The sequence below is a fragment of the Microtus ochrogaster genome, unplaced genomic scaffold, assembly GCF_000317375.1.
Source record: "Microtus ochrogaster isolate Prairie Vole_2 unplaced genomic scaffold, MicOch1.0 UNK139, whole genome shotgun sequence".
Classification (NCBI taxonomy): Eukaryota; Metazoa; Chordata; class Mammalia; order Rodentia; family Cricetidae; genus Microtus; species Microtus ochrogaster.
The window spans coordinates 183,962-204,975 of record NW_004949237.1 but is presented as its reverse complement, the minus strand read 5'-3'; the positions used below and the strand labels follow the sequence as shown (position 1 = coordinate 204,975).

The 21,014-nt window shown below is 43.7% G+C and overlaps 1 protein-coding gene across 1 annotated transcript in view; it reads right to left on the bottom strand.

The window, feature by feature from the left end:
* Nucleotides 1-2,485: 2,485 nt before the first annotated feature.
* Nucleotides 2,486-21,014, bottom strand: part of Pla2g4c (phospholipase A2 group IVC) — a gene marked incomplete at its 5' end in the record, with an annotated part of 30,540 nt that continues 12,011 nt past the window's right edge. The window contains 13 exons of the mRNA XM_005371926.2: nt 2,486-3,098; nt 4,639-4,767; nt 5,516-5,666; nt 7,028-7,199; nt 8,751-8,905; nt 9,993-10,088; nt 11,265-11,432; nt 11,793-11,954; nt 12,802-12,855; nt 14,366-14,419; nt 15,713-15,853; nt 17,937-18,057; nt 20,423-20,612. Of these exons, the coding sequence (XP_005371983.1) occupies nt 2,678-3,098; nt 4,639-4,767; nt 5,516-5,666; nt 7,028-7,199; nt 8,751-8,905; nt 9,993-10,088; nt 11,265-11,432; nt 11,793-11,954; nt 12,802-12,855; nt 14,366-14,419; nt 15,713-15,853; nt 17,937-18,057; nt 20,423-20,612 (2,014 nt within the window). The remainder of the gene's footprint in view (nt 3,099-4,638; nt 4,768-5,515; nt 5,667-7,027; nt 7,200-8,750; nt 8,906-9,992; nt 10,089-11,264; nt 11,433-11,792; nt 11,955-12,801; nt 12,856-14,365; nt 14,420-15,712; nt 15,854-17,936; nt 18,058-20,422; nt 20,613-21,014) is intronic.

Genomic DNA, 21,014 nt, shown 5'->3' with positions numbered 1-21,014 from the left:
TACCAGTAAAAGCAAAACAATGGTGCTGAATGTGATTTGATGAGCTGGGGGTGGGGCAGGGGCTGGCTCAAGAGGTTTCAGAGGAAAATAATATTAATATGTGGCCTAAAGATCACTTTTGTGATATTTTAGCAAAGAAAGCAGCTGCTTTTTGTCCCTGTCCAGTGTATCTGAAGCTAAAGTGAAATGAATTAGTTCCATTGGCAGAGGAAATCTCAAAACAGCCTAGGATAGACTCCGTCATGTGGTTACTAGTACTCATGCTTACAAAGATGCGTAATGGAAAGGAACATTCTGAGAGAAAACAAAAAACCATGAAGTGGAATGGAACTAAGTTCTGTGTTCAAGGAGATAAACAGACCAAGAAATGGAATAAAGGAAATGGTGACCTAGGACAAGATCCCACCTATCTAAATTTCCCACCTGTGAAAAGGAATTAAAGAAATGATTAGACCAGGATGTGATGATGTACACCTTTAATCGTAGCACTCCAGACAGCAGAATATCAGATGTCTGCCTCTGGCCTCTTCAAGCCCATAAATAGGACCATGCACACACACATGAACACATTTTTTTGCCTGACACAGCATCCATCACTTTTATGATTTTCCTGAATTTGATCAACTATCAAAACTACCAAAGCAACTACTCATACCCTTCAAAGGGTCAAGGTCACAGAGTGAAGGGAAGATTGAGAACCTCACTGAACTTGGCAGACACCAAGATTTGAACAGTGCAGTACAGGACTCTGAGCCCAGACCCTTTTACCTCAGATGTCGGTATTGTGACAAATGATAACTCACTAGTCATTTTTGGTATTCCTTGCCTCATGTGTACATCATGGCAACCTCTCCCTTCATATTCTCATAGCCTGGTATCGCCTTAATCAAGAATTTGCACTTGGCATTGTCCCTTTGGAAGATTTGTCAGGATGTTTTGAGGATATGGCAATCAACTTGCTAAGGTGAAAACTGGAAAACAATAAAAAAAAAAAAGAAGCCCTGGGTGAAGGGAAAGTGGTTCAGTCCTGGAAAAGGCTAAATTCATTCTTAAGGTGTCTCTGTGTCTTCTTTCCATGGACCCACATGAACCCATATCTGTGCAATAATAATCTCATCTGCAAACTCTGAATTTCCTTCTAATGTCATATCTACAAGCACATGAGGTATGGCATTGACTTTTGGGGAGAAATAAACAATTCAACTCGTGGCAGTCTTTAACATTTAATGAGCCATCAGGAAGAGTGAAGTCACATTGTTTGTAGGAAAATGGACAAACCTGGAGCCCATCACATTAAGCAAAATAACCCTGCCTCAAAAAGACAAGTATAATGATTTCCCTCCTAAGTGTAACAGCTATCTCGCTATCTGCCTACTATCTTCCTTCTGTCATCTATTTATCATCTATCTTAACCATCTAACTTGTATCTCTCTGCTAATTATCTTATCTATATACCTTGTATCTACCATCTATCACCTATCTACCTATTTTACTTATCTTTATCTATGTATTACATATGTTGTAGAAGTAGAAGGGGGACAATTTGGTGGAAAAAAAGAGGTCGAAAAATATGCAGGACAAGAAGGAAATTAGGAAAGAAGAAAAGACAAATATGGCATGTCTTTTTTATATGCCAAATTTAGGTTAAAATACATATTTATGCACACATACCTATGATACAAGAGCAGGAGGGGAGTATTTGGAGGGAGGAAGAAGACCCACAAGAGAAGGAAGTGGGGCCAAATGGAGGTAATGGGGAACAAGTATTAACAAAGTACAATTACCTATATCTATAAAAAGCCATGATGAACCCAATTATCTTGTATGCCATCTAAAAGTAACAAATTTTTAATCAAAAGAAACAAACATCGGCTTGGGGAAAAAATAATGAGTACTGCCTCTTGAAAACTTTGTCTTGTGGCTGGAGAGATGGCTCAGCGGTTGGGAGCATTGCTTGCTCTTACAAAGGTCCTGAGTTCGGTTCCCGGCGGCCACATGGTGGCTCACAACCATCTGTGGTGGGGTCTGGTGCCCTCTTCTGGCCTACGGATATGCACGCGGACAGAACATTGCATACATAATACATAAATAAATTAATTTAAAAAAAAAGAAAACTTTGTCTTTACCAGAGCTGCCCTTAGGGTCTTAGGACTTCATTCATGAGCCTCCCAGGACACAGACACAATTAACCACTCCACAGATGATGAAAGTGAGGCTCACATGTGAAAGGTCTTGCCTGTGTGCTTACAATGAGTAAACTGTGGGACCAAGGCCCAAATCAGATACAGAGTCATCGAGCTTGACCTCGGACTTACAGGTGGGAGGGAGACAGGCAAGCAGAAAGGAGGGCTGAGGCAGCAGAGAAGACAGCCAAGGACGGCACCTATCTAAAACAGACTGAAGGGAAGATATTGAGGGAGAAAAGTGTGGAAAGCAAGCCACACAGCATGTCAGGGAATGAAGAACAAAGGATACATCAAGGGTGACACAGGATACAGCAGGGTGCTAAGAGACTAAGAAATGCATCATCAATCTGTTAGTCAAGCAGAAAGCGTTTACAGAGTTTTTTGGCTCTGCAGAGATGGGCCATGATTTCAGATGAGATCTCTCCTTTTACAGAGGCAAGCAATCTGACCAAAGTGTAAAATGAGCAGTTATGGACGAAGGGAGGAAACTTTTAAACAGCTTTGGTCTCAACCACTACATCCATTTTAGCCACATGGATGTTGGACATTGTGGCTCTGATGATGAAGGAGTCATGTTCCAGCTTCAGGGTCCCCTGAGGGAGCTGAAGTTCATACTTTGCTACCTTTTGCTCTGGAGACCCATTTCCCTGAATGATGTCATCAAAAACACTCTCCAGGTCTCTGGAGACTGGCTCGGTTATGATGGCTAAGGCAAACTTAATTCTGTGAAGCGCATAGTTGAAGGGAATAGAGAACAGTAAGGCCAGGTGGACACTTGGGCCCTGGTAGATCAGCATGCCCACAGTGCCCTGGAAGCTGGAGCTCTTCTTCACAAAGGAACAGCTGATGGTGGACTTTGGAGACAGCACAGGTGGTGGGTCCACTAGTAAATGCCCACTCCGTAAGTAGTGCCTAGGAAAGAGAAGTTACAAGTCACTATTGCTCTAAGAAGATGGCCTTGCTTGTTGGAGAACAGAACATCTGGAGGCCTCTATAGACCATGCATGGTTCAAAGGAATTTATTTTTTTCATTTATTTTATCTTATTCCACAAGAATACCTACATTTAATCTCAGCTTCACTGCCTAAGGGGTGTTCCCATCACCTATGCTTGTTGTATAAGTATTAGTTTATCTAATGATGTCAGTCTAGGAACAACTGTTCAGATCCAGAACAGGAGTTAATGACTTAGTCTACAGCAAATATTAGACCTCTCAGAATCCACATCATATTTCATTCTGCGTTTTCTGTTTCTTCACATTGAGCCACCACTAATGGCTTTTCTCCCACTTTTTCAACAGGTTAAAGTCATTCTACTCCAGATTCGTTGCATGTGGTTCCCACAGACATCGTAATCGGCACTCTTTCCCTGTGCTTTGCAACCCTGATTCACCTGTGCACCACTCAAGGGCTTGATAACAAGAAAACCAAGATCACTGCCTATGACTATAGGCAGTTGTGAAAAACTGCATTCATCTCTGCCGCATGACATGGTGCCCACACTGGGGAGGGAGTGTTCCACCATCAAGCCTTCCATGTAAATGAAACCCACGTGAGGATGAAAGGGCAGTAGGTCCTCAAAAGAGAAAACCATCCTGGACAAAGACGCTGTACTCACACACTCCCAGCAGTTGTGCTTATCTGCACAAGATCAGTCCACAGCCCCGGATGGGTTGGTGAGGGGCACAGAGTCTCACACCCTGCATGAGGAGCTACTTACAAATTTAATAGCTTCTTGTGGAGAGAAAGTCTATTTTCTTTATATAGACTTATGTCATCCCAGTAAGTCTACAGTCCGAGCTCCGGTGGATGACCTAACACCCACATATATGTGGGTAGCACCAGATGAACTCAGTGGGTTATTTTTAAAAAACGGACATGAAGTCTGGAAGGAGACCTGGGGGCATCTGGGAAGAATTGTAGGGGATTTGGGGGAGTAAATATGATAGAAAGCTATCAAATACATATATTTCTCAAAGAAAAAGTAAAAAAAAAATACTACATTTTTAAAAGTAAGATCGATGGCTTGACAGTTAAGAGCATTTTCCACTCTTTCAGAGGACCCAGGTTCAATTCCCAGCAACCACACGGCAGCTCACAATCATCTGTAGTTCCAGTTCCAAAGGATCTGATGGCTTCTTCCAACCTCTACTGGTACTGCACACACAACGCACATGCATATGTGCAGGTCAAAATATTTATACATATAAGTTAGACAAATAATTTCTTAAAGTAAGAGCTTTGCAAGCTTATGTAAGCATGCTATTAGCACATATGCTGCAAACGGGAAGCTAAGACTTAAACTGGCTACACCTATCTGATCTGCCATCACACACTGAGCCTTGTCTCTGAGCTGGAAGCCCCTGCACAGATGTCCTATGATCACATATGATATGGGGCATGGGGATGGCTTAGGACAAGACTTGGGAGAACAAGAAAAGGATGAGACTTACAAGGGCTCCTTGAATATTATATCCGTGTTGTTGGATATCTTAATCTCCACAGTCCGAGAGCTTTGGACATTCTGCCCACTGTATCCCAAGAAGTCCTCCTTATTCATCCTTGGCAAGTTGCCAGTTTTCCTGAGAGTGGAATGACAAGCAGCTCTGAATATCATCTGACAGGCATTTCTGGATTCAGTGCAGTAACTGGGGACTCAATGTCATTTGTGAAGGGCTGTGATGGGTGGTCATTTAGTGTATACTCTTTGCTTATTAGAAAATCCTCAGCCATCTGGCCTCCAAGGAGGCCCCAGAAGCCATGGCAACCCAGTCCACTCCGCTTTGTGCTTCAGAAAGTCACTCGCTCCAGCACTATTCACTGCTATCTCCTCCCCTTCACACACGCAAGCTCTGGTGGTAAGAAACAGTTTCTGTCATGCCATAAATTTTTATTTTTAGTGCAGAGGATGGAGCCCAGGTCTCATATAAATTAAATAAGTACCCTACCACTGAGCTACAACCTGACCCCTCACTGGGTGATTCTAGGCAGGGGCTCAACCACTGGGCCATACCCCAGCCCGTCACTGGGGGATTCTAGACAGGGGCTCTACCACTGAGCCACACCCCAGCCCCTCACTGGGGGATTCTAGACAGGGGCTCTACCACTGAGCCACACCCCAGCCCCTCACTGGGGGATTCTAGACAGGGACTCTACCCTTGAGTCACACCGCCAGGCCCTCATAGGAAGAGTTCTAGGCAGGAGCTCAATTTCATCTACACCCACAATCCTCCCACCAGATGTACTGAAAGTTAGTTCTGCAACAGTTTTTCCTTAGCGCCAATTCAGAGATCAGGGCAGTTACAGCTGCTGATATAGCCTGATACTCACCCAGCCACTTTCCTCATCTCACTGAGGATATTATCCTTGTTTATTCGAACATTCTCCCTAGACACCCTCAGCAAATCTGCCACAAGTTCTGGTGTGTAGAAACAAGATGGTTTCATTGTCTCATATTTTTTTCTCCATGTGTCAATGTCATCTGAAATAGAACCAAACCAAGAAAAAGATTTGTCAAGTTAGGATCGTGCCCATTTATGTAAGAAGTTTGTAAACTACTTTTGTGGGCCAAATCCAGCTGGCACACTTGACTTTATAAATAAAGAGGTATTGGTATATTGCTTCATTGTTTTACCATCTATCCTCCATACCTGAACAAAGAAGAAAAATGCCTCCTTTTTCATATTAATATGTATTGCTCAGAACGACAGCTAATGTAAGTGACTAATAAATATTTGTTAAAAGAATAAAGAGAGAAGGCTGAAGAGATAGCTCAGCAATTAGGAGTAATAACTTCTCTTCCAGAGGAAATGAGCTCAATTCCTAGCACCCACATGGTGGCTCACACCATCTGTAACTTCAGTTCCAGAAGATCTGATGCCCTCTTCTGTCTTCCTTGGGCACCAGGCATACGCATGGTGCACGTGCAGAAAAAACACCCATACACATAAAATAAAAATAAAACATCTTTTCAAAAAATTAAAAGAAGCAAGAGAGTACATACACTAGATGAGTATGGTAGCGCATACATATCATAGTAACACTTGGAGACCAAGGCAGGAAGATTATGAGTTTGAGCTAATGCTAAACTTCACAGTGAGACTCTGTCCTAGAAATAAATTTAACAGGAGCCAGAGGAATGGCTAGGAAGAACTCAGACTGCTCTTTCAAAGGACTGGAGTTCAGTACGCAGAACCCATGTCAGGTGATTCATAACCATCTGTAACTCCAGCTCCAAAGGATCCAGTGGTTCTATCCTCCTTGGGCATCTACACTCATGTGCACGGACAGGCAAACACACATACATATAACTAAAAAGAACAAAAATAAATCTTTAAAATAAAACCAAGGCCAGTAGAAAGGAACAGGTTAAAGCAATGTGTGCAAGTCAGCACTCGGAAGGTTGAAGGAAGGGGAGCCTGAGCTCAAAGCCAGCTTTGGCAATAATAGGGAGACACAACGTACAGAAAGAGAAAAGACAGGCTCTCTACGTTATTCCTCCGAGGGAATCCCACTCCATAGGCAGCGTGGCAGAGAGCTCCAGGAACTCCAGTGTGATAAACAGCAGTGCTGAGACTGCCAGACACAGTGCTACATGCTGAGACCCACCTAGGACTGTTCACCTAGGACCGGATAATAAATGTGGACATGAATGTCCCAACAAAAGGAGGAAACAGACATAAATGTCAAAGAGAGAAACAGAAAGCATGATGCCCTTTTGGAGGCCCCACGGTGGACAGGATGAGTTTTAGATGTTGAAGTGTGGACTAGGCATCCCTAAAATATAGCCCCAGCCAGCCAGAATCCCATGGCTCCTTACCCTGTTCTTCCTCCCACACCTACCTCCACAGTTGTTCTTGTTGAACAGAGTAAAATGCATGACAACAGGTCCAGTTTCCCCCCTGAGGATGTAGCAGCTCTCTGGGGCTTTGGCCCACTCCTTCAGCTGATCCTCTCTCACTTGAGGAAAAGGGATTCCATAGCGTTGGCAGTAGTCCGCTGTGGTCCTGACGGTCTGAGAAGGGGAGAATAGGGACCCTTGAGACACACTGGGACTTCAGCAAAGACCTCAGGAGGAGGCTGGAAAGTACATGGTTGTTTTGGGTTTGGTTTTGTACAGAAGACATCTCTCACTCACTGTGGGTCAATGAATAGTTTCTTCAAGGCTTGAGAATAACTTTAGGGTTCTGTATGAAGAACAATGTACTCAGATGAGGAGTCACCTACACATATTTGGAGCCAGTTAATCTCATTTCCTCCCTGAGAGACTCTTGAACCTCTACCTCCCAAGGAGGGATGGATGGTGACAGACAAAGCCAGTTTCCATTACTGGCTAACAGAAATGGAAAGTCAGCCATGCAAGTGCTTTTAAATAGCCTAATGATTACCATGGAAGTTAGCCAGTCCACTTCCCATTACTGTAGCAAATACCCAAGACAATCAGCTTACAAAGAGAAAAGGTTGGTTTGGGCTCAAGGCTTGGATTCCAAGCCATGATCACTTGGCCACATGGTGAGAGAGAATGACAGAGCAAAACTGCTCATCTCACAAGGCAGATAGACAGCTGTCCTTTGAGAGCATGCACCCAGTCAACTAGGGACTTCCCCCTAGGCCAGTGTTTCTCAACCCGTGGTTATCAACACTTTAGGGGGTGAATGACACTTTCACATGGGGTCACCTAAAATCATCGGAAAACACAGATATTTACAATAGGAGGCATAACTGTAGCAACATTTCAGTTATAACCTAGTAACAAAAATAATTTTGTGGTTGGGAATCACCACGACATGAGGAACTGTATTAAAGGGTCACAGCATTGGGAAGGTTAAGACCTGCACTAGGCATGTCTCCTCAATGTTCTGACACTCCCCAACCACAACACCCTAAGGATCAAGTTCAAACACATGGGGCAGAAGTTCTTAACTTCTGGGGTACATTCCAGTCCAATTATCACAGCCAGAAAAAAAAAAACAACATAAGTGTGAAATATAAATCTTTACCCACCAGCATTGAGGCTAAGCAGGTAAAGGCATTTGCCACCAAGCTTGATGATCTAACTTTTAATAAACACAAGTATACTTTTATATATCTGTATGCATTGCATAAGAGGTGCAAATCCATATTATATAAGTGTATATATTTTAAGGACAAGATATACACACACACACACACATATATATATATATATATACATATATATATACTTATTTTGTTTGCATGTGTATGTATGTGTGCACACACGCAGGTGTGTGCATGTATTGCTACAGTGTGTGTGTAGCATCAGAGGACAACTTATGAGATCCACCACATGGGTCGGAGGATGGAACTCAGGTTGGCAGCAAGTACCTTTATCTGCTGAGTCATCTTGCCAGTCAACAAGGTTTTAAAAGTGTGATCATTATGTGTGTCTATGCATAATGTGGGGTATACATGCCATAGTGCCCCAGACAACAATTGCCCAATGTCCACTCCCCAAGCAGACCCTGAGTCCCTTCCTGCACTGCCCCATCTCTGTCTGGGCCAGCACATCTTCTTCCCTCAAATACATAAGTTTCTTTTCAGTTACCTCTAGTGGATCTCCAGCACTGAAGTCAAACGAGAGGATGAGGTGAGCTTCACGAGCCGGAGGCAAAACAAGCGGATAGGGAGTGTTGATAGCCAAACCAGCATCCACCAGATGTAGAAACTCCCGGCTCTGCATGGCCTCATCTGTGATGTTACCTAAAATCAGGAAAAGACTTGTCTAATCTAAGGTCAGAATGTAGGGTATAGGAAGCAGTTTGAGCAGACAGAACTATTGTCTCAGACAGGTGAGTGGAGACCCATTCCAGTAGGGTTCACTTCTGCTGTTGTCTGAACATGGTTTGAGTGTGCTCCTCAGAGACTCGTGCCCAGGAAGACTGGTCTGCAGCGTGAGGTGCTGATGTGGAGGAACCTTTTCAAGGACAGACCAATTTGGAGGTGGAGGCATCAGCCTTGGAAGGGATTTGTGTGGCTGTAAATTATTAGTTCTGGAGAGAGCAAAGTACTTATACAAAGATACCCATCCATCTGTGACTATGTCCCTTCTACACATGGCTTCTCCATTACATTATATTGCAACCAGGAACACCCAAACCAGAGGGTGAACAGATTGCGCCACCTCATTTGGACTTTCATCTTCTAATGCTATGAGTTAAATAAAACTGTTTTCTTTATAAAGTACATGGCCTGGGGTATTTTGTTATAACCAATGAAAATAGAATGCTACAACTTCTCAAGGCATGTATGGTGCTGCCCAAGCTAATAACACTGTGAAGCTTATCTTCCTAGGGAAATTACCTTTTCTCAAACTACAAAGGCATCAAGGCACAAGATGCTGGTGGTAGGCAGTCTCATCACGGAAGAGTGGTAATGTTTGGGAATTGGCATAGTCTTGGAAGAAGTCATTCATAGAGCAAGATGACAGAAGTTTATAAAAGATATACAGAGACCTAAGAGTATCCCACAGGCCAGTGTATGTTCTGTCTGAATGATGGAGGGCAGATCATGAAAGGATAACCTATGGTGAATGTCTACGTATTTTTAGAATCAGAGGAAAGCACCACTATTCCAGAGGCCTTACTATGCCTTCTATTGACACTATGTGTCTCTTGTTAGGAAACACTACCATGGAGAGGTTCTGCCACACACATCATTGAGCACCATGCCATCCCCAACCCCACAGCTCCACAAAAGGGATGAGCTGAGATCACTTCATGGCCCTCATCCTCCATAGCTCACCACAGCCCATTAGAGATTAGGAAGGCAGAAAGGGATGCATTCTCACCGTTTTTATAGAGGAAGTTGTAAACAGTTCCCCACTCCCACTTCAAACAACAAATTGCAGTTTTACTCAGAAAAGTAAAAGTATCCTGGAAATAACCTAGATGCAGAAATGGAAAAGTAGAAATTAAGTATCATGGGCTGGCATAGGTTGGCACTCCTCTAAAGTCCTACGGTGAAGCACTGACCTTCAATGTGACACAGGGTTTGAGTAGGGAAGTCCTACCTTATAGTAAATGGCTATGTCCCAGGGGCTTGAGTCCCCAATTGAAAAAGAGAAAAAAGTGAACTGAACACCAGCATCTCTCTCTCTTTCTCTTCCTCTGTTTTTCTCTCTATATGAGTCTCTTTCTGTCTCTCACTCTCCTTCTCTGTCTCTGTCTCTCTTTCCCTCTCTCTTTTCTCCCTCTCTCTTCCTCCCACTCTATGTCTCTCACTCCAACTCTGTCTCTCTGTCTCTCCCTGTCTCTCTTTCCATCTTGCCCTGTCTCTCTGTCTCTCTGTGTCTCTCTGTGTGTCTCATCTCTGTCTCTTTCTGTCTCTATGTCTCTGTCTTTATGTCTCACTCTGTCTCTCTCTCTCTGTCTATCTCTGTGTCTCTCTGTTTCTTTTGTCTCTCTCTTTCTCTGCTTCCTGACTGTGGGCAATGTGACCAGCTACCTCAAACTCCTTTTGCCATGGTGGACAGTATCTCCTTAAACTATCTCTCTGTCTCTGTCTCTATATGTGTGTGTCTGTCTGTCTCTGTCTCTGTCTTTGTGTCTCTCTATGTCTCGCTCCCTGTCTCTCTTATATCTCTGTCTCTCTCACTCTGTCTCTCTCTCTCTCTCTCCTTCCTGACTGTGAGGCAATGGGACCAGCTGCCTTATACTCTTCTGCCATGGTGGACAGTATGTCTTTAAACGGTCTCTCTCTCTGTCCCTGTTTCTCTGTCTCCATATGTGTCTCTGTGTGTCTCTATGTATATCTCTCTGTATGTGACTCTTCTCTCTCTTTTTTCTCCCTCTGCTCTCCTTTGTCTCTCCTGTCTCTCCTCTGTCTCTGTCTCTGCCTCTCTCTCTCTCTCTCTCTCTCTCTCTCTCTCTCTCTCTCTCTCTCTCTGCCTTCTGACTGTAGGGCAATGTGACAATCTTTTTGATGGACAGTATCTCCTTCAACTTTGAGTAAAAATAAACCACTCTAAGTTGCTTGTGCCAGATAATTTGTCACAGGGATAAGAAAATGGGACAGATACCAGTGGGGAAGATAGGAGGAGGCTGATAGTGCTGGCACTTACTCCCAATCCAGTTTGTTGCTCTAGACCTGGGACCCAAAGGAAGTGCTTTTGTCCTCATGAAGCAGTACAACAGATATTCAAGAAACTGCTCCTTCTCCTTGGGAGAGATCTCATTCCAATTCTGGACCGCCTCAATCAGCCAGAAGTACTTCTGTTCACCAAACACATCTGCCACAAGAAACCCAACTGATTACCCGCTTCAGGACAGACCTGTGCTATCTCTTGAGAGTCACTGTTTAGCCTACTCCATCTCATCTCTTGTGGCGACCTGAATGTGACTGTGCTGTAGAGCAATTTGCTCTGAGAGAAAGCATTCCATCCTTCAGAGAAGCCATGAAAGCTCAGGAAATATCAGGCAGCAGAGCTTAGTTGCATACACAGTCACTTACAGGGGGAGGGAGAAGGAGAAAAGAGGACCACATCTCCACGGTGAGCCACCTGGCTGTGTGTCAACCCCCTGCTTCCCTCACGCTCTCTGGTCCCTTAGCATCCACACAGTAGTTTGCAAGTGTGAGCTCATGCACAAACCTCTCTCAGCACCCAGAACCTGCTGCAGGGCCTGGAGCTTATCCTTGATGCTGGGGTCATTCTGATCTTTAAGAAAAGCCATCATTAAATCCAAGAGCACTTCATCCACCTGTGTCTCTGGTGCTCCCATGTATGCCGCTGCTCCAGCTGCTGATCTAGGCGCTGCTCAGAGATAAAAGTAGCCTCCCATGAGAGTGTGGAGAGACCATCACTGCCTGTCCCCATAAAAGTCTCTTTGTCACCCCATTCCTGACACTGTTGTGTACAACCAACCCAGCTTCCATGTGTTTTACTTAGAAAACTCCCACATGAAATTCACGAACCTAGATGTTCCTCCCAGGCCCACCTTGGCTGACAAATGGAAAGTACAGAACAGAAGCCCACCTCCCTTGTTCCATGTAGCACAGAGGCATGAGTCCTCTTGATAAGGCTTCTTACCCTCCCTCATTACCTCTTTACAATTACTGGAAGAGTAAGGAACACACAGACACACGCACACAAACACACACTTCCAGCTGTGGTTTCTCTGTCTCCCCATCCTCAGTTGCCTCATCTGTCAAAAATCTCCTGAGTGGGGGTAGGGAAATAACTCCATCAGTAAAACACTTGTTACTCAAGCATGAGGACCTGAGTTCAGATCCCCAACACCCACTTAAAAAGTCAGGCAAAGGGGTACACACCTGTAATCAGCAATAACGGTGGAGATGGGAGCATCCTAGAGACTTGTTGGTCAGTCAGTCTAGCCAGTTAAGAAATTCCATGTTCACATAAGGTAGAGAGTGATAGAATATGGCACCAGACATCATCTTCTGGCTTCCACACACATGCACAGCACATGTACATGCATCACACATGCACACAGAGAGCACAGGTGAGCAGACGAAGTAAGAATAGCACTTCACAAGATGACAATCAGCATAACCATGACATTCTGCACAATCTGTGGCTGGCTTGTTCAGCATCTCATCCATGTCCTCATCAGTGATTCAGAACACAGCAAGGTGCTTACCTGCCATAAACAAATGTCCCTGGTTCAATTTTGCTCTCAGGTCTGCTAACATATCTGCAAGAAGGTAAAAATGTAGAATGTTTATCTGTACAATCCAGTCACTGGCTATGGTGTTGAGTATATTTTTTTTTCAGTTTTCAAAGACAGGGTCTCATATTGCCCAGATTGATCTCAAACTCCCTTCATAGTTGAAGATGACCTAGAACTCCTGATCCTCCTGCCTCCACCTCCAAAGTGCTGGGATCACAGGCATGCACCACCAGTCCTGGTGTTGAGTGTGTCCAAGGCAAGTTTCTCTAGGGCTATTCCTTTATACTATTGGCCACAGAAGGCTGGAACTTTGCTGATAATGACTCTCAAGACCTAACTCCATGCCTCCCTTCCAACTCTACCTCCAGTGAACCCATATTGGTAACTTGAAATTGGACAGGACAATACATACCACTATAAATCAAGGCTTCTTCACCAGAGAGCAAGCCCAGTATACCCACTAAGGAAATGAATCATGACTTCACCTCCAACTTTAGCCTCTAGGTCATTTAAAAGTCATCTCTGAAAGGCTGGGGTGGGTACTTCTGTCTCAGTTATAGGAGGTATAGTGTCTCGGAGCATTTGGTTGGCCAGAGCATATTAACATACTGCTCAGAGCTGTGATGTAACACCATTCATTCCTACATCAGTGCTCAATTGACAGTGAGAATACACAAGTAACTCAGCATTCTTATGACTCCATGGCTCTCAAAAAAATTAAAGTTGAAGGTTGGGAAGATGATTCAGTGGTTAAGAGTACTGCTGGCTTATCCAGAGGACTCAGACCCAATACCCAGTACACACATGACATTTCTCAACCATGTATAACTCCAGTTCCAGGGAATCCAATGCCCTTATCTAGCCTCTGCAGCCACCAGGCACATACAGATATACATGTAGACAAAAGATCCATGTACACAAAATAAATAAAATGTTAAGATAGGGTCTCTCTATGTAGTCCTGGTTGCCCTGGAACTTTCTATAGAAACCAGACTGGCCTCCAACTCACAAAGAACTCCCATCTCTGCCTCCCAAATGCTGGGATTAAAGTGTTACCACTATGCCTGGCAAAAATAAACAAAATTTTAAATTCAGGTGATTTTAGCATCCAGTCCTTTGGGTTGTGGTAAGGATAATGTAATAGAACAGATAATAACTGCTATTGTTACCCAGTGCTTTTACCTACCAGGCTCCATCCTTAGTACTTTGGAGGAATTCACTCTCTAAATCCTTACAAATACTGTTATCGTCATCTATGTGGTGTAGATAGAGCAACGAAGATGCAGAGAAGGTGGAAAAAGGAGGTCACATGTAACTAAGCGCCACTGTTGCCAAGGCAGCCCACACCCAGCCACTCTGCAGCAATCCTGGATGCCCCAATGGTGGCTTGAGAGAAAGCACTAGCATTAGAAAATATAATTACAGGCACAATGACAGTAGTCTCCTCTTCTGTCACATGAAGGAAACTGAAAATTAGTTTCTTTACATAAGATATCTCTAGGCTCTGGCCCTTGGGTCACCCTCAAATACTCACCACAAATAAATTTCTTAATTTCTTCTCTATCAGCTATAGCACTTCCCCATAAACCTGGAAAGAAAAGAGAAATAAGACTAAGACTTCCTGTAATTAAAGTGAATCAATAAGGTTCCATTACATGTGAATCCTGTTGCCTATAATCGACAGAAGCAGAATGGGAATGTGGGGAACAGCTGAGGGGTTAGCAGTTCTAGTGTCAGACAGTGATAGCTTAGGTGTGGGATGCTGTTGTTGGTGGGAAGGAAGGGGTATAATGCAGTCTAAAAACCTGGAAATGGAATGTAGATTATTTATATCCAGATTAGAAATATATAAGATGCAGAGGTGACATCAAAAGGCCCTAATTCAGTTACTAGATGGTTGGAGGGCCATTTTCATTGGAGGATAAGGTGAAGTAAAACAACAGTCTCAGCTCTGTTTCTATGCAGAAGGAGGCATCCATGACGGACTTCACAGTATATCTCAAAATTATATGTTGACCAGACAGGGCAGTGTACACCTATAATTCTACCATTTGGGAGATGTTGCAAGGAGGGACCACTTGTTCATCCCGGCCACCCAGAGCTGAAAGAATCACACAGAAACTGTATTAATTAAATCACTGCTTGACCCATTAGCTCTAGCTTCTTTTTGGTTAACTCTTACATCTTACTTTAACCCATTTCTATTAATCTGTGTATCACCACGAGGTTGTGGCCTACCAGCAAAGTTCTAGCATGTCTATCTCTGGCAGTGGATCCATGGCATCCCCTGACTCTGCCCTTCTTTCTCCCAGCATTCAGCTCTGTCTTCCCTGCCTACCTAAGTTCTGCCCTATCAACAGGCCAAGGCAGTTTCTTCATTCATTTATGGTAATCACAGCACACAGAGGGGACTCCACATCAGGGAGATGGATACAGAAGAAGTAAGAATTCAAGACTAGCCTTAGCCACATAGTCAGCTCAAAGCCAAAAAGGGATACATGAGACCCAATTTAAAACAACAACAAAAATAATTTACTGAATAGAGATTTAATTATCTTTGAATTTCTACCATACTCTGGGCACAGTGTTGAATGCTTCATTTGCGAGGTCACATATAAATCCCATACCCGCACTCTAAACCTGCTTATCATGTAACGTTGGATTTAGGTGCCTCCTGGACCATTTAGAAAGCAATCAGGTATCTATCCGTCAAGCAAGGGAGTCCCTGGGAGATGCTGAAGGCCATCCTCTGGAAACCCCAAGACCTCTCCTTTTCTCCTAGCAATAAAGAAGCCTAGCAGAGCTAGGTACTCAGAGAGGTCATTCTTGCCCAACATCTACTCCCCACCTCCACTGAATTCCATCTGATCCCAATACTGACCTCTCAGGTAATTCAAGTCTCCCTCAGGCTCAGATCTAACCAATTTTCCATTCTTAAATCTGCTTCCAAACTGCGTGATGGGGACGTAAGCCCCAATTGCAGGGTAGCCAGCATGATGAGGGGTGAATTCGAACCAGGACTCTGGGGAGGCAAAACAAGAGTAAACTATAAGCTCTGAACCTGGAACATAGGTGCTGGAGGAAGGGATGCCATAGAGAAAGGAATGCTAACCAAGAGACTAGAGATGGGCTGGCTGATATCAAATATTTGGGGATCTCTTCCCCATGCCTCTGAAAGCCTATTCAGATGGAAACAATTCATTATTTCAAAAGCCCTGCGTCCATTACTTCCCCAAACTTAAGCCCCATACCCACCTTTCTCTTCAAATTCATCACAGATGCGATGTCAGAATGTTGGGGTGATGGAAATTCCAGACACACTGTGATATGAGGGTTATCTGGGACACTGTGGACTGAGTGACTACTTATTATAAGAAGGATAAAACTCACATAATCCTGTTTGTTCTAGAAATTTCCATCAAGTAGCTATGGAAGGTACAGATGACAATGTCTAGGAAGACAGATGAGGAAATAATTACAAGAGTCCTCAAGAGAGATGCTGATACTTGGTCCACATTGTGGAGAAGACAGCAGTTGCGATGTTGAAAGTTGAGTTAGAGAAGGCGTGGAGTAGAGGTCTCATTGTTTATTAGGGAATATTTGTAAAGAGTGCAGCTATTCAGACATGCTTTACTGAGTCTTCCTCTACAAGGGAAGGCCACCCTCTCCAAACCAGTGCACAGCTCAGGAGGGGCATATGGAGTGGTTAGAGAGGAAGGAACCTCCTGGATAGCCAATAATATCAGTCAAATCAACCTTAGTCATCAATGGAGTGGCGGATGTTACAGCCAAATTAACCTTACCTCTGAGCTGATGGGGGAGGTCTATGAAAAGGAGATCACCTCTACCCACTCTAGTGGAAAAACCATAGAAGGACTATGCTGATTAATTTCAACTTTCAACCTGGCATGGGCCAGAATACCTGCTAAAAGAGGGGTATTTTTTTGCATTCTTTTTTTTCTAATACCAACCATAGTTCCTCTCTCTCTTGTCCTCCTACTTTCCCTTACCTCACTCCCACCTCAGCACCCCACCATCCACTCCTCAGAAAGGGTAAGGCCTCCCATGCAGAGTCAACAAAACCTGGTACATCAAGTTGAAGCAAGTCCCTCACCCTTGTATCAAGACTGAGCAAGGCACCCCACCATAGGAAATGGGCTCCAAGTTCAGGAGTCTTAAGGGGTAATAGATCAGGTTAGCCTATGGGAATGTCTGTGGGAGTCTTTCTTGATTGTTAACTGAGATGGGGAAATTCAAGCCTATTGTGAGTGTCAGTATTCTCTAGGCAGAATCAGTATAAAGGGAGGGAAAGCTAGCCCAGAGTAAGCAAGAAAATAAGGATACATTTTCATATTTCCTCCCTGCTTTTGACTTCCCCGAAATAATGTGCCATAACCTGGAACTGTCAGCCAAATAAACTCTCTCTTTCCTGGGCTGCTTTTTGTTACAGTAATTATGAAAACAACCAAAGTGAAACAAGATCAAGGACACAGACAGGGATGAGAGAAATAGAGCATTGACCTCAGGAATTTCCGAGCTTTAAGATGCTAGGATGAGCAAGCACCTGGAATATGGCTTGACAGATATTTAGAAATAGGGGCAAACACGTCAAACAAATAAATGCATTTTATATATAGTAAATTGGGTGAAGAGTTCTTGATCCCAGGGCAAAGATTGTGGCTGAAAAGAAAAATGGAACATTAGGAAAGCCAGCAGCACTGGGGTAGTTATTGGAGCCATGGAGAAAATGACAGTAAAGAGTCATGCCACTGTATCTCCAACCTGGGTCCCTCACTTCACCCATATTTCAACATCCTTTGTCACCCAATGCAAGTATGGCTCGTGTGGTAGTTTCTGGGAGGCCTGTTTGCTCTCTGTGAGCTGAGCATACTATTCTATCCTGACAGCCCATTTTTGCTCCTGGACCTCCCAACGGGGAAGTCTGGAAGAAACATCCATACATTCCACTCAAAGCCTTTTTGGGGAGATGGAACCCAGAGTCCCATGCATTCAAGGCAAACACTCTACCACCAAGCTATATCCGTAGCCCTGTTCAGTGTCTTTCATTCCCTTGCTGCCTCCCCTCCCTTCAATTTTTTGCTTACTCCGAGTTTTTCTTGTCCTCCAGTCAGGCTGAAGGTCACCATCAATGGCTGCAAAGATTGGATAGGGCAGCAGTCCTTCTTCCACATGCTTCTTTATGCTGGACAAGTTAGAGTTCTGTAACTATGGAAGAAAAGTACCCAGATTGAATGGGGTAGAAGCACAAGGGGATAATTTATTCTTCCCAAACTCAATGGGATCTTTGCATAAGTGCACCTAGTTCTGAAATAGTCTTTTCTTCCTTCTTCAGCTATGAAACCCATTCCACATGTGTGGAAATCCAAGGACAACATGAAGGAGTCAGTTCTCCTTCTACCATGTGGGTTCCAGGATTAAACTTAGATCTTCAGGCTTAACCGCAGCTATCTTGACAGTCCACTGTTCATATTCTTCAATGTAGAAAACAGACAGCGCTCATCTACAGAATACAGTGGGATACCTCAAAGGATGAGACTGGAGAAGAGTCAGAGAGACCACTGCTGAGGAAAGAAGTCCCACGGGCCAAGGATGAAGAGAGAGATCATGTCCCTATTCATTTGGAGGAATTTTATCGCCTTTGAGCAGCAGTTCTCATTTGTCTCTTTCTCCGGGTGCTGACCATCACCATTCTGTTCTTCATTCCTGTGATTTTACTATATTAGATGCCTCAGAGATGTGGAATCATGTAACTGGCTTGTGCCACCTAGCATAACTGAAGGGGATAGTTGTCATACAAACCATTACCATCTGTCTCACAAATCACACACACACACACACAGAGAGAGAGAGAGAGAGAGAAAGGAACACAAGAAATTAGCACTTTGATCATGATAGAGTTCAGAGGTAAGTGCAAAGTAAGGTATCCAAAGTCATCAAAATGAGTTTGAAATATATATGTATGTTCAACTGTGCACATATCAGGTATACCCCCATAAATCTTAAAAAAAAACAAACAGTAAGTTAAACTGTGAGAGGGAGGGTGAGAGAGAAGTACAGTGATGTAGGTGGGTCATCTGTCTATGTATTACTTTCATTGGTTAATAAAGAGACTGCCTTGGCCTTTTAATAGGGCAGAAAATTAGGTGGGTGGAGTAGACAGAGCAGAATGCTGGGAGGAAGAAGGCAGTGAGGCAGACGCCATAGCTCTCCTCTCTGAGATGGATGCAGGTTAGAATCTTCCCAGTAAGCCACCACTTCATGGTGCTACACAGATTATTAGAAATGGGTTAATCAAGATGTGAGAGTTAGTTAATAAAAGGCTAGAACTAATGGGCCAGGCAGTGTTTAAATGAATACAATTTGTGTGTTGTTATTTCGGGTGTAAAGCTAGCCATGCGGAAGCCGGGCGGGATGAAAAGCAGGCCTGCCTGCAGCTCCATCACTACAGTACAGGAAAGAGAGAGGATGGAGAGAGGACTGAAAAGATAGCTCCAAGATTGAAAACACCTGCTGAGGACCAGGGTTCAGCTTCCAGCACCCATGAGGCAGCTCACAAGCATCTGTAACACAAGTTCTAAGGGATACAGTGCCCTCTTCTGGTCTCTACGTACAGTGCATGCATGTAATGCATATACATAAATGCAGGCACTCATATACAAATAAAACAAAAAATAACTTTAAGGACAAGGAGGGGGAAAGGTAGGAGAGGCAGAAAGGCAGTGAGAAAGGGAAAAGAGGGAGGGAGAGGAAAAGAGGGATAAGAGGAGAAAACAAATACACCGTGGGTTCCTGTTCTACTTTAACAGTTCTAAATAGCATCTGTTCCCCTACGAAACACAGTCTGGTAGGAATTCCAACCGTATCATTCAAAACTTCCATTTTCTCTCTTTTTATTCCTGTCTCTCAGTTCAAGCTGTGTCTGTCCCTCTCATTTCTAAGAATGGCACAACCAACCCAACTTAACCAAACCACAAAATCAGAAGAAATCTACTGGAGAAAGAACTCTTGGGGCTGAGTTCCTACTGTCATCCTGACTCTCCCATGATGAGTTCACCCTGCAGGTCACAGACATTTGGATCGTGGCAGCCATCTGCCCTGAATAGAGCTGACCAGGTGATATGCACAGACAGCCTGGGGATGGATCCTAGAGCCTTTTGACTAGAGGGTCTGGAGGTGACCACAATAGCACTCTGGGCCTGGGGAAAACTTTTCTAACTAAGAACACAGAGATGTAGAAAACTCCAGTCTTTCTGGGGTAAAGAATAAAATATGAATACAAGCAGAGAAAAGTAAATTCATGAAAACAAATGATCAAGGACAGAGATGGAAAAATAGGTGCCTTGGAGCCTCTTGCATTTGGATGATTCTAGATGTTTCTATGGTCCTCATAATTTCTACTCACTTTACTGCACAAACCACTCAGAGTCTGATTCTTCTACTTCCAAACAATCAACCCTGGCATATTTTTAGTCTTGAGGTAGAAGTTCCGAGTGACCAGATTTGGAAGAGCTGAAAGAAGATATTGGTCAAGTCTTTTGGGACCCCATGGCCTCTACTAGGAGTGACTTACTTCTCTGGTTTGCCTGGAAACAACGAAATAGGCCCAAAAGTCAGTCAAGGAGTAATTCTTTTTCTTTGATGCCTGTATGGCTTTCTCCAAGTTCTCTCCAAAGTGCCACCTATTCTCCTCATATCGCTGTTTCAGCTCCTCTTCCATCCCTTCCATATTTCCATTGTTGTTGTAGAATGAAGACAACGCCCTGGGGACAGAGAAAAGAAATGGACTGAAGATCAGAATAGTGACCCCAAAATGCCATTAACCCTGACTGTCTCTATCATGTAACAAGCCAGGGGAAGAATGATTAACTGTCATAACAGAAATTAAGTATGCAAACAAGGATGAGAGTCCATGGAACACTCACGCATATGAAGTATGTGTGGTATGATTCTTTTATTCAACAGATAGGACAGTGAGAGCAAGATAGAAGAAATACATCATAGTTTAGTGTCAGACTCCAGGCCAGACTGCTACCCTGCCCATCATACAGATGACACAGTCATGCGCCTACTAAGATCATAGTCTATGAAGATCCAGTTAACATATTCCCGACAGCTCCGACAGCTAACATCAAATTAAATGGAGAGAAACTCAAAGCCATCCC